At 39.6% G+C, this 16,042-nt stretch overlaps 1 protein-coding gene across 1 annotated transcript in view; it reads left to right on the forward strand.

Moving 5' to 3' along the window:
- Window positions 1–16,042, forward strand: part of CLTC (clathrin heavy chain) — a 52,188-nt gene that overhangs the window by 27,140 nt on the left and 9,006 nt on the right. The window contains 21 exon segments of the mRNA XM_038376200.2: window positions 387–584; window positions 1,852–2,052; window positions 3,155–3,307; window positions 3,863–3,985; window positions 4,460–4,597; window positions 5,193–5,357; window positions 5,498–5,678; window positions 5,775–5,776; window positions 7,324–7,482; window positions 9,346–9,471; window positions 10,260–10,402; window positions 10,907–11,141; window positions 11,734–11,856; window positions 11,980–12,125; window positions 12,412–12,595; window positions 13,148–13,340; window positions 14,022–14,179; window positions 14,507–14,671; window positions 14,857–14,964; window positions 15,163–15,330; window positions 15,710–15,859. Coding sequence (XP_038232128.1) covers window positions 387–584; window positions 1,852–2,052; window positions 3,155–3,307; window positions 3,863–3,985; window positions 4,460–4,597; window positions 5,193–5,357; window positions 5,498–5,678; window positions 5,775–5,776; window positions 7,324–7,482; window positions 9,346–9,471; window positions 10,260–10,402; window positions 10,907–11,141; window positions 11,734–11,856; window positions 11,980–12,125; window positions 12,412–12,595; window positions 13,148–13,340; window positions 14,022–14,179; window positions 14,507–14,671; window positions 14,857–14,964; window positions 15,163–15,330; window positions 15,710–15,859 — 3,219 coding nt within the window.

Here is a 16,042-nt window from a genome sequence, read left to right on the forward strand (position 1 = left end):
TAAAAATTTGTGAAAAGAGATGCTAGGGACTTATTGTGTAACTTGGTGCCCAACCCTTTTGTCAGTGAAGGAGTTGTTCTGTGGTGGTGGTGAATTCAACTGTAAGACCAAGAAATGGGGCTTCCACTTCAGAGCTTGTCCTGCAGAAATAGCTTACTGCAGTGGCATATACTTCCTGATATTCAGCCTAAATATTCCTCTGCTTAATGTAACCTGTTACTCCTACCTTCACCCTAAACAATTTTTTTTGTTGTGGCACTATTGAAAATGTTTGCAGAATGCATCTACTCTGAGCACTTGGTATGCCTTATTTATCTTGCAGCCTGAAGATGCACAGATTGTAAATGTCAGTTTGTTTTTTTTTCTCCTCTTTAAATCCAATTCAGGTGCTCTCAGTATGTGTAGAGGAAGAGAACATAATTCCTTACATCACTAATGTGCTGCAAAATCCTGACCTGGCTTTGCGAATGGCTGTCCGCAACAATCTGGCAGGAGCGGAGGAACTCTTTGCCCGAAAATTCAATGCACTGTTTGCCCAGGGAAACTACTCGGAGGCAGCAAAAGTGGCAGCAAATGCACCAAAGGTATAAGTGTTGCTAAACAATGTTTATCAAAGCTAGAAATAAACAGTTAAACATGTTCTTAACCTTTGCAAGGTTAGGTCCTCATCTGAGATGTGCACTCAAGTGTTAGCAGGATCAGTATTTACTCTTGGAAGTAGCACTACTGAAATGGCTTAAACAGGTGTGTTCACCAAAGTGATGTGCTAGGATAGAACTCTTTAATGGAACTGTTCTTACTGCACCGGTGCACACAAATATAAAGTCAGGCCTTCAGCCAGACTAAATTGAAGGAACAAAGATAGGTGGGGAGAATAGTACAAGATGCAAGCATATTAATCCAGATCAAAGTTGATATTGTAACTACATGGGGTCTTTTATTAAACAGTCTTTCAGGATTAGAAGGGCACTAGTGGGGCTTAAAGAAAGGGATTATGGGAGTAAAAGGAGCCTGGGTGTAAAATGAGACTGAGTTTGGGCATCTGAACCTTTACAGTGGTAAGACAGGATAAGGGAGAAAACCAGCAGCAGAAGAGAATATCCAGAATCCACATGAAATCTGGAAAGTCAAAGAATGCAAGGGCTAGGACTATAACAGGGTTTAAAAGAGAACTGGATAAATTCATGGAGTGAGTTAAGTCCATTAATGGCTATTAGCCAGGATGGGTAAGGAATGGTGTCCCTAGCCTCTGTTTGTCAGAGGGTGGAGATGGATGGCAGGAAAGAGATCACTTGATCATTACCTGTTTAGGTTCACTCCCTATGGGGCACCTGGCATTGGCCACCATCAGCAGACAGGATACTGAGCTGGATGGACCTTCGGTCTGACCCAGTATGGCCATTCTTGCGCTTCTGTGGTCTCCTCATGACAGTAGCCGTTTGAACTACCTCTCCTATGGTGTTAATCATTCCTTTGAAGCCCAATTGTGCCTGCCCTGCATACAGAACAGCTGCATTGCTTCTGAAATTTGGGATTCTTACTGTCATAGTTATCAGGACAATACATTTCCAACTAGATGTTAAAGGGATATGTACAAAACTGTCGCAAACTAAGGTTGAAACTTTAATGCTAATGTATTTTATACCAGTGCTGGGCTGGTACCAGAGCATACACGGTGTCACAACTGAAGAGTTAAGTGACACTCATTGGTGTAGCTGCTAATCCGAGTAGGTGAAGAAATAGTTCTTACATATGCAAAGAATTCTGATCAGACAAAGTCCTGAGTGACTTTTGAAACTAGTTTTCACTAATGGAGCTGGTGAATAAAATGCATCCTCTAACCTTTTTAAGGGAATCCTGCGTACTCCAGATACCATACGCCGGTTCCAGAGCGTTCAAGCACAGCCAGGTCAGACTTCTCCCTTGCTCCAGTATTTTGGAATTCTATTAGACCAAGGTCAGCTGAACAAATATGAATCCTTGGAACTCTGCAGACCAGTGCTTCAGCAGGGACGCAAACAGCTTCTGGAGAAATGGTTAAAAGAGGATAAGGTAAAGCAGCAATGCATGGTTTTTTTTAAATATAATTTTGGGTAATCTCTACTAGTAACAGCCGTGTCATGGGCACTGCAAGGACTAAGACCTATATCCTGTACAAAAATCAGTAATTTGACTTATGTGCATTGCCATCTTTGTGGGATAGATGTCTTGTAGTGGAATCGGGTGGTTTTTTGTTTTTCCCCTTGAATATAGACCTAGCAAGTGCTTCAGTGTAACCATAATCTCCATTATGCTTTTACATTAATCTACTACAACGCTGACAACTGTTTTTAACTTCCCAAGACACTGTGCTAAATCAAGGCAGAAGTGTACGTGTGAAGAATAAAAAATTTCCTCAGAAATAGGGAAGACTGAAATCTCTGAAGGGACACTCCTAACAAATTATATTCAAGGCCCTTGTCATGCTTACTGTGACTCATCCCATGTTGTGGGCAGGGACGCTTTTTTTAGCCACTCCTTAATTAGCTGGAGGGAGATGACACTAGTAAATGATGTAAGCCAGTCCTTCTCACAATGCTGAAAAAGTATATTCTTGACCCAATTTAGAAGAAGCAGAATTTTAATGCAGACATACTGGATCATTGCCAGTTGGTCTCTAGTCTGACTCCAACTGGGATTTTTATGTAAATCTCACTCTAAGGTGCTATTAACCAAACCTGGAGGATAGAGGGAATAAAATCCAAACAAAGGCAAACTGAAAAATGATCCAATTTACACTGAAAAAATAAAACAAGGATACACAAGTATTCCTTAATCTTATCGTAGGTTGAGATTTAAGGAATGTAGCCCTTTGTATTGCTGCCACCACAGATGACTGGTACAACCTGAAATATTTTTGTAAAGCTAAATCTCGTAATAACTTTGGCCCATGAACTATGACAAGCTAGGATGCATCTTTCATAAAGCAATTTAGACTAAGTCCACAGTTACTGGAAAATACTTTTGAATCTTCTCAACCTGGTATATGTAATATGAAGATTGTTATCCCAGCACTGTACCACGAATGCTCTTTAGACCTAGAATATGTAATCTACCTTCATCTAGTCTATACTTATTAAAATGAGTTATTCTTAACTATATTCTTTCTAAACAGTTGGAGTGTTCAGAGGAATTAGGAGATCTAGTGAAATCTGTGGACCCTACATTGGCACTTAGTGTCTATCTAAGAGCTAATGTTCCTAACAAGGTCATTCAATGTTTTGCTGAAACAGGACAAGTCCAGAAGATTGTTCTGTATGCTAAGAAGGTGAGGCTGTGCTAACTACATACAGATGACATTTGCATTTGAAATTGTAAAGTGTACTGAATTCAGGAGCATAAATTAAGGGGAACTACTTGGATTTAAGAAACAGACTACTTTTAGCATATTTCAGAACTTTTGCTTTCTTAGCCACATTTTTTTTAAACAATTGTATCATAGTGGCACAAATGAGTTAATCTCATAGGATACCTATCTTTCCAGAACATTTAGCTAAATATGAATATTGCATTCAAGACTATCCTTTTAATTAGTTTAAAAACTTGCACTTTGGCCTACTACTTAAAGGGGATGTGTGATACTCCTGAGTTAAAATCTTGACTGAGCAACTGACTCATCTTGGGCAACAGCTCTATGCTTTTCTACCCATGTAGCTTTTTTACATTCCCCACACAGATACCCAAATGAGTGCAGATTCTTCATTTACAAGAACTGATTCCTGATGCTTTCATGTAGCTGTTCCTTGGCTCTGTATCTGTTGGACTTTATTTAGCTTCTCTTGAAGCACTAACACTTTTTTTTTTATTGTGGCTACTCTTACAGGTTGGGTATACTCCAGATTGGATTTTCCTGCTGAGGAATGTAATGCGAATCAGCCCTGACCAAGGACAGCAGTTTGCTCAAATGCTAGTTCAGGATGAAGAACCTCTTGCAGATATCACACAAGTAATAACTTTAAATATCCTGCAAATCTTAAGACTGTTAAGCAAATGAGTTGGGATTCATGCCTACCACTTAAAGCTGCCAGTGGAGAAAGGGTATTAAATTGCCTCCTGAAGATATGGCTTTTCAAAATTAATTTTTCTAACACTGAAAAGTAATTTAAATGGGTAAGCTAAGCTTGTTTCAGCAGTGTTTCCAAGGAAGTGATAGCTCAGATACTTGGCTCTGCCTTGTGAGGTTTCAAGCATAACCTGTTAATTGAACTTCCTCATCCTCCTGAAGAGGCAATCATACTCTTACAAGAACACGAAACAAGTGCTCTCATTGACTGACTGGGATGATAATAGTAAAATCAAACTAGACCTTGTGACTGCATCTAAACTTGCATATTAAAAAGTAAACTTGTTAATGTCTTGAAATGGAACCTTTTCACTGAAACTAGTACTGCAGTTCCAAAATAGTACTTTTTTTTTCCAGATAGTGGATGTGTTTATGGAGTACAACCTAATTCAGCAGTGTACTGCCTTCTTGCTGGATGCATTGAAGAATAACCGCCCTTCTGAGGGTCCCCTGCAAACACGTTTACTTGAGATGAATCTCATGCATGCACCTCAGGTATGTCTTGTAGATGTCCTCAAACTGACAGTTGATCAGGTTTTTGTATCTTGTAACGAAACTTCCATCAGCATAGGTATGAAAAATTTTAGAAGAGGATATAGTAGTTTATGGATTTCAGCTAAGCTTAATATCTGACTAGAGGTACCTTAAACTTAATGAAACTTAATGAAAATTAGTGTAACTTTGCCTAGAACTAACTATTTCAAAAGCGGTTTTTATTCCCAGTCAGATATTAAGCTAGGATCTACATATTTCAGGTCTAACAACTTCCCTGTTTATACTGTGCCATGATATTTAATATCAAGTTAAGCCAACAACCCTTGGGAGTGAGATCCAGATTTTTTGGGGGGGGGGGGGTGGAGAGGACAAAGTTCATGCCTAGAAACCTACCATTAACCCTGGCTCTAATTCTAGTATCTCAAGTGACCTCTTTAAAATAGTCATGGGATCTTCTGTAGTTGAGTTCAAGATTTCATTCTGATTTGGGTTAGTAATTTTATTGTAGTTTTTCCTGATGAGTCATATGCAGAATCTAATGTACAAACTCCAGAACTAGAATAAACCCAGTCTTGTTCCAACTGTCCTTTTATAGGTTGCAGATGCTATCTTGGGAAACCAGATGTTTACTCACTATGACCGGGCTCACATTGCACAGCTGTGTGAGAAAGCTGGCCTGCTGCAGAGAGCATTAGAACATTTCACTGACTTGTATGATATCAAGCGTGCAGTAGTTCACACTCATCTTCTCAACCCTGAGGTACAGAATCCAAAATGTTGTAGAAGTTTGGCTAGCTTAGCTTCCAGGATCTTAAAATTATCACACTGCAAGCAGCTTTAAAATTGGTGCCTAACATTTTATATGGAGAAACTTTTGTAATGATCTTCCTATCTCTCTAGTGGCTGGTGAATTATTTTGGCTCCTTATCAGTAGAAGACTCTCTGGAGTGTCTGCGTGCCATGCTTTCTGCTAACATTCGTCAAAACCTGCAGATTTGTGTTCAGGTAGCTTCAAAATACCATGAACAGTTGTCAACACAGTCACTTATTGAGCTGTTTGAGTCTTTTAAGAGCTTTGAAGGTAAGATGCAATAGGAATACTTTGTTTAGCAAAACTTCACTTTCTTAAACATCTATTATATTGCAGATGTAATAGTTTGTATGCTCTTGTGCATAGGAGTGCTGAGTCCATTTGGCAACCTGATGGACATTAGAAAGTTTCACATTATAGGGCTTGTCTGACCCTCCAAAAACAACAGTTCAAGAAGTTGGTCTAAATCCTGCCATTTTGACTACTTCACTGTCCAATTGCATGCCTGCCAGGAAACTACTTGGGTAAACTAAGTTTTTAGTAGATTCTTGGTGGAGGCCTTTAGAATGGACTGGCAAAAGGATCTCCATGAGGGAAAAGGGCAACGTGTGTCCGTGTGTCCATCAGAAACTTGTATACTTGAGAAGTAGCTGCCAGCTTTCCTACCTTTTTATGCTTTTCTAAACTCTGCTGGTGGCTACTCCATATTTAGAGCTTAGTTCTGTGTACTTGTATCTCCTCTACACCCACCCTCTCGTTGGCTAGTTTAGCCATTCCCCATTCATTTGTCAGTCCTTTCTTACTGAACTCTATCCACTTTCAGCATCTGTACAGAAAAAAGAGATCCTAAATTGCTTAGGTGGTACTGCAGATTTTGAACAGAGCAACATGTCAATGGACAATTGGGATCTGGAGTTGATAGGAATAGATGGAGACATTAGCCCTTGGAAAGCGTTCCTTTATCCAAAAAGTTGGAAAGAAAAATCTTGTCTTTGTCATATAGGTGAAAAAGGTCCCCTTTCAAAGCTGTTTTCTGTATAAAAAGTCTAGTTAAAGTCCTAGCTAAAAAGTAGCTAAACAGCATTGCCAAAAACTCACTATCAAGCATTGGCCTTTTGGCCATTTATTTCAGTGAGACTTCTGGAAAGTGCTTGTTCAAGAATGGTTATCTGACATGGCAGTTGCTTTACACATGTAATTGAAAACATAAATTGACCTTAATCCTATTTTTGTGTGGCCTGTAGCAAGCTATCACTGCTCTGCATTTGAGGGCAGTGACGTAAGGAGTATTAACAGTTGGCATAGCAGCAGGATCAAACTTTGTGCAAGAGACATTAGATACATGGCAAAACTGAGCTAGCTGAATACTGCACACTTATAAATGTGTACCTACCAAGGAGCATTTTGGAAGCGGAGCAGCTGAATACTTTTCCAAAGTATGCAATGTATTCCATCCTCTCAACCGTATGGAGAAGTTAGAAATGGAAGTGAATGGTTGTTTCAGTTGGCCTGCTTGCACCATGATTCAGCTACAGCTTGAGTGTAGAGGACCAGTGACTCCCCAAAATGAAGGAAGGAGTGAGTTTACCTAGCCAGACTGGACTATAAATCTTCAGTTACTTGCCCAGAGCAGATGGACTTGTGTAACATATACCTTAGGGAGAGGGATTTGTGACTTTGCTATTGCTTACATTGCTCCAAAGAGCCTTAAACTATCTTCTGTGCATGCTTTCTCAATTCCACTTCTGTGTGGTCCACTGTTTAGTTTCTCCAGTTCAAATATGTCTTAGGCATCCTATGGTTACTCTGCTGCAGTCTGAGACTTATGAGAAGTCCTTTGAGCAAACGGTCACATAATCAACTTGATTTTTTTTTTTTGGTATGACTATTCATATTGAGTCTTGTTTCCCTTAAGGTCTATTATTTCTTGGGCTCCCTTGCAACTCAGCCAGGACCCAGAGTGCACTTCAAATATATCCAAGCTGCATGCAAGACGGGGCAAATTAAAGAAGTGGAAAGAATCTGCAGAGAAAGCAATTGCTATGATCCAGAACGTGTTAAAAACTTCCTCAAGGTAAAGAGTTGACTAGCATTGCAGTATTACTCATCACTACTGAGTGGTGTTCCCTAGTGGGAGTGGATGTCTTGAGAACAGGCGCTCTGGATTGCACATAGACATATGAAAGTCCAAAACAGAGTTCTTAATCTCTTTAAGCAGTTTCTAATATGGAGACCATCTGGAATATAGGCAAGATGAATGCTGTTCCTCAGGCCACATGTGCATCCGTAAGTCGGCAGATATTACCTGTATTGGACGATACTGCTTAGCCAGTCTGTTCCCTAGTGTCTTAGAGTTGGACACATTGAATAAACAGTCATAACTGGAACATATGATGCCAGTTGGATTGAATTACGTGAGCTATGAATGGAGAAAGTTCTAGAAGTCATCTGTTTTTTCTTTTTCCTGGCCAGTTCTATACTACTACTACAGGATAGTGTTCTGTGAAAATAACTTAGAGAATTAGTGGATCCATACATGCTATACTGATGTCAGATCTTCAGGTTTGAGGCTGGAAGGATACCATGTATGAGGCTGAAAATCAGTAGCCAGCTGGCATGTTACACTAGCTAGTCAATACAACTACTAAGGTTGTTTCTAAACACACTTGCCAGAGAATCAGTCTTTATCTGGGAACATTTCCTGCCTTCACGTTTTGTCCTGCTTGTATAGCCATTTCATGGTGAGTGACAGCAAATCTATTAAATAGCTAATACAACCTATTGCTGCTTAACACTTCCTCGTCTGTCATGTAGAAAAACTTTGTTTTAATGTCCCAAAAAAGCAACTCTAAGGAAAAAAGTGCTATTATTGGGGAAGGTTTTTGTGTGTAACCGGCAGGTCTTTCTATTATAACAAATTTATCCTCAATGAATGGGTTACTGTCAACAAATTCCTGATAGAAGCTATTTTTTGTGCTGTTCCTTGTGTCTGTGGAATGTGCAGGACATGTACCAGGTAAATCCCCTGGATTAGGTCTCCCAGTCTGTTAATCCTTCATTGTCAACTTGTATGTAGAATTACATTCTGGGATGTGCATGTTAAACAACTTTCAGTAGCTGGGTGACAAGGCAGATTATTCAGGGTACTCTAAATGTATAGTATTTGGCTCCCACTTTAGCTTATTTAGACATGTTGCCTTTTGCCAGTTTGGGGCATTAATTCCCAAAGGTCTTTGGACATGCAGACTACTGATGCATGCTCTGATTTTTTTTTTTTTTTTTTTTTTTTTTTTGAGACCTCTGCAGTCACAAGTCAGTGATTCAACAGTGCAATAGTGTGGTAGGTTCTTAAGATGGGTGTGACCCTGCATGGGTATCCTAGTTAAATTCAGAAACAGTGGTATCCTTGGGGATACCTGAAATTCTTCAGATTAAGGAGTGAGGTGAGAAACTAGCTCCAAATCATGCATATCTGGTCATCTCGCACATGACTGAGACCACATCATCCTTAAAATGGTTTTGTTAGACTCTCGTTGCAATCCCAGAGTGTTAATCCTGCACGCTGAACACCAATGGCAGTTCACAAATGCTCAAGTATAGCTTAGGTTTGTAATACTTGTTGTTGTCCTGTGTTCTAAAACTGTTTTTTGTAGATGTGGGTGTGCCAAGGACCAGTGACTGACATTTCAGATGGTTTTTTGCTCTAGGTATTATAAACGGGTGTAAACCTTGAAAATTCACTATATGTGCATGGCTTCAAAGAAGTGGGAACAATAGTAACATGCTGTCAGGTAAATTAGTTTAGGAAACGAAAACAGCTGAGATTTAAAAACAGTAAACTATCTCTGATCAGACTGGTCTTCTCAGACTTGCCTCATTTATCAACTTTCTCCAGTTTTAATGTAGTCATTCATATTTTTGTGTTTTCTCTTTGCAGGAAGCAAAACTGACTGACCAGTTACCACTGATCATTGTATGTGATCGCTTTGACTTTGTCCATGACCTCGTGCTGTACCTGTATAGAAATAACCTCCAAAAATATATTGAGATTTATGTACAGAAGGTAAGAGCTAAATGTCCAGAGGGACTTAAAAGCCTTCAGGCCAAATGGCTTACTATGGTTTCATCCAGTTACTTTTCACAAGGACGGTCATGGCTACCAATGCATGCAATACCAATACCACAAAATTCATAATCTAAATCACTTCAAACAAACCCACTTTGAAGCTTGCTATCCATCTTGGAGAGGATGTTAACCACGTAACTTTTTTTGTGCTCTCAACAAATAGCTATATAATTCTCAGAACACAAGTGGTCCTTCTCCCTCTCCTAAGTGATTGGTTCTGCTTCTGGCCACCTTATTAGTGAAAACAGACTTTTTTTTTTTTTTCCAGGAAAGGAGGGTTCAACCTCCAGAACATTTTTGCTTGATTCTTCATTATTAATTCCTTCTGTTTCTATAACAAACATTCCCCCTCCATGAAAGCTAGTATAGCTGCTGCGTTTGAGGGGAATTCCACAATGGCCTAAACCACCTTTTCTTTCCTCATAAGAATGAGAATGGCACATTACATAGTTCGCATACTTAGCCCTGTTGCTGAAGTCTGAGGAAGGTGTAAGTTCTTGTCAATCTTCACATGATTGAGAAATCCATAGTATCTGCCTCAACTGGTCATGGTCTTCAGGAGCTTGTCTGAGCCAGGCAGGGAAAATGAAGCAGGCCCACTTGAAGTTGAACAATATTCTAGCAATTCTCATACATGCAAATGGATTCTCAGGGAAGGAAGATACAATCTCTCCATGGTTGGCACTCCAATTTGTCACTTTAGTAAAGTGTTCTTGTTGCCCTAGGTGAATCCAAGCCGTCTGCCTGTTGTCATTGGGGGATTGCTTGATGTGGATTGTTCTGAAGATGTGATAAAGAACTTGATCCTTGTTGTGAGAGGTCAATTCTCCACTGATGAGCTTGTTGCAGAAGTAGAAAAAAGAAACAGGTATCCAACTCCACAAATAACCATCTCTGTATATGCTTTTGATTAGAGCTAATGTTTCTAACTTTAGTAATTTCTGATTTAGTTTGTGGTTAAAGCTTAGGGTCTGTCTGTAAAGGAAAAAGGGTTTAGGCCTTCATTCGGCTAGTTTTATTACAGTGATTTAAATAAGACAAATTTATAGCCTTGTGACAAGTTTCTCCCTTAGCTTCCAGTAGTGTCCTGTATGGAACACTGTGGGGGAGCTAATGGAAAAGAATAGATAATCTTTAATTGTAGACTCTTGAGGTGCATCTGGATGCTTTGATGGCATTACAATTAAGACTTAATGGAGGTGGCTTTTAGTTTTTGGCATTCAACTAACTTGATAGCTTTCAGTAAAGAAATTTTGAGAGAAATACACACAATGGTAGGAGGTTGAGTAATGCCTTCAGGAAAAAACTGGGTAGGTCTCTGGGTTGGGTAGATCCTGCAGGCTTGTTAATAAAACTAATATATTGGTTCTAGGCTAAAACTGCTCCTTCCATGGTTGGAAGCAAGAATTCATGAGGGTTGTGAGGAACCTGCTACTCATAATGCACTGGCCAAAATCTACATAGACAGCAACAACAACCCAGAAAGATTTCTGCGTGAGAATCCCTACTATGACAGTCGTGTTGTGGGGAAGTACTGTGAGAAGAGAGACCCTCATTTGGCATGTGTGGCTTATGAGCGTGGGCAGTGCGACTTGGAGCTTATTAATGTGCGTATATCCAGTGAGTTCAGGGAAAATGGGGTGGAATCGCCCACAAATTTAATAAAAAAAACAAAAAACTATTTGATCTTGGGGAAGAGATTTATGCACTACTGCAAAAACAGCTGCTTTTGCAGCAGAAGTTAAGTGGGAATTAACTGGCATAAGTATAGCACCCTGACCTTTTTTAAAAGGCATGTCCCTGTTAGTCAGATTACTTTTTCATCTAAATGAAACTCTTCTTCCAAGGATCTGGTCCAAATTTGAAAGCAGTGAGATTACTTTGAATTTCCACAGCGACTGTGTTGTGGAAAGTCCTCCTCCAATTTCTGATATAAATCTTGAACTGAGCTTTACTTACTGTCAATTTCACACCACATAATTAGAAGTTAAGTTGTTGGTCTTCCCAGTCTCAAGATTTGGAGATTTAGAAAAGTGCTTGTCAGTGTCTCCTTGGTATGTTTCACCCTGGCTTAGCACAGGGGGCTGGACTAGATAACCTCTTGAGGTCCCTTCCATCCTCACATTTCTATGAATCTCTATTAAGATTTGCTTTAAGTAATTTCAGATGACTTCACTTATCTACCTTTTTGTCACTTAGGTATGCAATGAAAACTCCCTCTTCAAGAGCCTCTCACGTTACTTAGTTCGCCGTAAGGATCCTGAATTGTGGGGGAGCGTACTGCTGGAAAGCAATCCTTACAGAAGACCACTTATTGACCAGGTATAGTCTCCCTCAAACTTCCTACTACTCTTAACATGATGACAGAACTAGCTATAATTGAAGGTGAAGTATTTGCAACTTGCTTACTATAGCTTATTCATGGCTTGACTCTTCTGTCTCTAGGTTGTGCAGACTGCACTATCTGAGACGCAGGACCCTGAAGAAGTGTCTGTTACTGTAAAAGCTTTCATGACTGCTGATCTTCCCAATGAGCTCATTGAACTGCTGGAGAAAATAGTTCTTGATAACTCTGTGTTCAGTGAACATAGGTGGGTAAAAAGTTCTAAACCATATATAGGCAGCTACAACAGACTTCACTGAAGCAGTCTAGCTCTGGGCTAGGGCTGCTGCAGTGAAAATTCCAGCTGCTTTGGGGAGTAAACATAATTTTTGGTTGCTGCTAAAGTTCACTCTTTGGTTTGGGGATGAGAGTTTAGGATGAAGGCCTTGGATTTGAGTTTCATACAGTATTCACCTCTAACAATAGCCATTGATTTTTAATCTGTGAAGTACCTGACTCAGCAGTCACTAATTGCCTTGTCTGTTTCTTACTAGGAACCTGCAAAACCTCCTCATTCTCACAGCTATTAAAGCTGACCGTACTCGTGTCATGGAATATATCAACCGTCTGGATAATTATGATGCTCCAGATATTGCTAACATTGCTATCAGTAATGAGCTTTTTGAGGAGGCTTTTGCCATCTTCAGGAAATTTGATGTCAACACCTCAGCTGTGCAGGTATCATAAATTCTAGTCTGATTCTACAATTAGGAAATCTTTAAGCTTTTGAGACAGCATAAAAGCCTGAATAGTGTGCTCCTGGCTCTGCTGCTGTGTGCTTTTTTTTTTTTTTAAGTGGACTACCAGCAGTAGTATCTCCTTCCAAAGATGACAGGACGGTCACCTTCCTATTGCTTCCTGGCTTATCTAGTTTCTCTCTCAACTGCTGAAGTTTGGCCTCTATTTTGATTTATACAAACCTTGAGTGTTTGAAGTAAAAGCTACACTGCTGGGTTTAGACTTTTAACCATATTCTACTTAAGCATTCTTAGGCTTGCCCCTTCAGAGTTTCTTACAGAAACTTGAAGAGAAGAAAGCAGCTCTTGGAAGAGTCATGCTGAGCATTAGCAAGACTGGCTCTCAAAGAACCAACAAACCTACCTTGATTTCCTGGTCTAAAGAAGAAAACAGAACTAATGGGTTGAGTGCAACTCATTAGTTGTCTGGGAACTTAAGACTAATGTTTTTTTTTCTGTACTGATGGTGACTGACATGGTACCATTTTCTCAGGTATTGATTGAACATATTGGAAACCTGGATCGTGCCTATGAATTTGCTGAACGCTGCAATGAGCCTGCTGTGTGGAGTCAGCTTGCTAAAGCCCAGCTTCAGAAAGGGATGGTAAAAGAAGCAATTGACTCCTACATTAAAGCAGATGATCCTTCCTCCTACATGGAAGTTGTTCAAGCTGCCAATGCTAGCGGTAGGATTTCCAGTTTTTGTCTAACTGAATCTTCTGTGCTGTTCTGGTATGTTTGGATATCTGAAGTTTAACCAAAGCCTGTCATTTAAATGACTACTACAGCTGCCACTACAATCTGAAACTCTCTTACCTGCTAGTGTTATGGGTAGTACTAAATTCTGCTGAACTAGAAAATGTGTTCGATTTAGTATCTCATAATACTAAAATGATCAAAGGGCAAAACTCAGGTTGACAGCATCCTCAAATATGGCTGATCAAATTAATATACGTCACCGCTAGCTCCTCTAGTTCTTGCTGCCCTCTCCTAGTCAGCTGTTCTAGCTGCAGAGTTAAATTTTCCCTAGGCTTCTGAATTCTATGCAGTGAGAACTGCTTTTTAACAACTCTAACAATAGTAAAGTAAAATGCAAGTTAAGTGATAGCTTTAAATGTTTTCTGTAGTAAGGTGGCAACAATAAACTCAGATCATTATAGTCTCTAGCACGAGAGGCTGGCCACTCATAGTGGCGCGCGCGCTCTCTCTCTTGCCTTGGTCCTGGCTAAAGTAATGTTTGCTACTTACAGAAATTATCATTGTAAAACTAACTTAACAGAGCAAACTTCTAGTCCTGTTCATTCTCAAACTATAAGTGATTCAATCATGAAAAGTTACCATCTTTAATGTGAAGTTTCTTCACCTAGGGAACTGGGAAGAGCTGGTGAAATACCTACAGATGGCACGCAAAAAAGCACGAGAGTCCTATGTGGAGACAGAACTCATTTTTGCTCTTGCTAAAACAAATCGTCTAGCTGAGCTGGAAGAATTCATAAATGGACCTAATAATGCTCATATACAGCAAGTGAGTTTCTGCTCTTGGTTCCCTAGCTGCCATAGTAATTGGATTTTGGGGTTCAGCCAGTAAGAATACCAAGCTTTGGCCTGCCAAGCATTTATTGGGTTTAATGTAATGTAGTTCTTCAAGAAGTCGAATAAAATACAAATAACTTGAGGCAGAGTTGACTTTTGTCTAATAGCTTTAGACATATTAGCTAGTGGCTAGAACTTCCTCAGACTTGAGAATGGATCTAATTTTAGAAATATCTCCTTTAAAATAAAATCAGTTTGTCACTATAAAATTAAGTTCTTGTGGCTAGTCTAGAGGACTAATGTTCCAACTTAATCTTAGGTTGGTGATCGCTGCTATGATGAGAAGATGTACGATGCTGCTAAGCTATTGTATAACAACGTGTCAAATTTCGGCCGTTTGGCATCCACATTGGTTCACCTAGGTGAATACCAAGCAGCTGTTGATGGTGCTCGGAAAGCAAACAGCACTCGAACATGGAAAGAGGTAAATTCCCCTGTCTTAAGAGTTCAGCTCAGTAAAATATCAAGAGGTTGCCTCAGCGATCTTACCAACAGTGTTTCTTAAATCCTAATGTACCCTTGTTGACAGGACTCTTCGGTATACAATTGGATAGAGCTGTGCTTTTTCAGAAACTGGACAAAACTTAATTGTTATCACCTGAATTTCAGGTTTGCTTTGCATGTGTTGATGGGAAAGAGTTCCGTCTAGCCCAGATGTGTGGACTTCATATCGTAGTGCATGCGGATGAATTGGAAGAGCTCATCAACTATTACCAGGTAATGACGAGGACATGTACTAGATACTCCTAATTCTAATGCTACTGAAAGCATCAACCAAAATATGCCTACACAGATGCTATTGTAACTTGGTGTTTACAGGATCACCTTTGCTTCCAACTTGGCATGCTGTCTTTTTATCCATTTAGTACCCAACTTCTTGCTACAGCTGGTCTTTAACTGTACCTGTCTCTTAAGGATCGTGGATACTTTGAAGAGCTGATAACTATGTTGGAAGCAGCACTGGGACTTGAGCGTGCCCACATGGGAATGTTTACAGAGCTAGCAATTCTCTACTCCAAATTCAAGCCCCAGAAGATGAGGGAGCACTTGGAACTATTCTGGTCTAGAGTCAACATTCCCAAGGTAACAGTCTCAAAACCTATGTGAGGTGTGTGTGTTTTTTTTTTTTAAACAGTTCTGGATAGCATGTAGAACAGTTTGTTGCATAAACTAAATTTTAATGAAATTACAAGATTTTCACACTTAATAAAACCACCTGATCTATTAAGTTTCAACACTAACGAAATACCAAGATAAAAGTAAATCAGTGCTCTGAAGTTAACTGATGGATTTCAAAGCTGAAAGAGTGCTGAAAGCTATTGATGACAGACCACTGGCTGAAAACCACTAACCTGTGTTATGCAGGAGGTCAGACTAGATTATCATAATGGCCCCTTGTGGCCTTAAGATTTTATTTTTGCTCTATTAAACTTGTATTTAAACACTTACATTCTGTGTATAGGTGCTAAGAGCTGCAGAACAAGCCCATCTTTGGGCAGAGCTGGTGTTCTTGTATGATAAATATGAAGAGTATGATAATGCTATCATCACAATGATGAATCACCCAACAGATGCATGGAAAGAAGGACAGTTCAAAGATATCATCACTAAGGTACTGCCTGATCTGGTGTGAGAAATGCCTCTTTAAAGGCAACACTGTTCTGCATGTTTGATTTGTATTCTAGCTAATCTCCTGATTAGAAGTTGTCCTAGCTTAAACTGGTACTAGTTTCAGCATAATGTTTTTTTCCTCTACATCACTACCTTAAGCTTATGTCAGGGACCCTGGATATGT

The sequence above is a fragment of the Dermochelys coriacea genome, chromosome 17, assembly GCF_009764565.3.
Source record: "Dermochelys coriacea isolate rDerCor1 chromosome 17, rDerCor1.pri.v4, whole genome shotgun sequence".
In the NCBI taxonomy this organism is placed as follows: Eukaryota; Metazoa; Chordata; order Testudines; family Dermochelyidae; genus Dermochelys; species Dermochelys coriacea.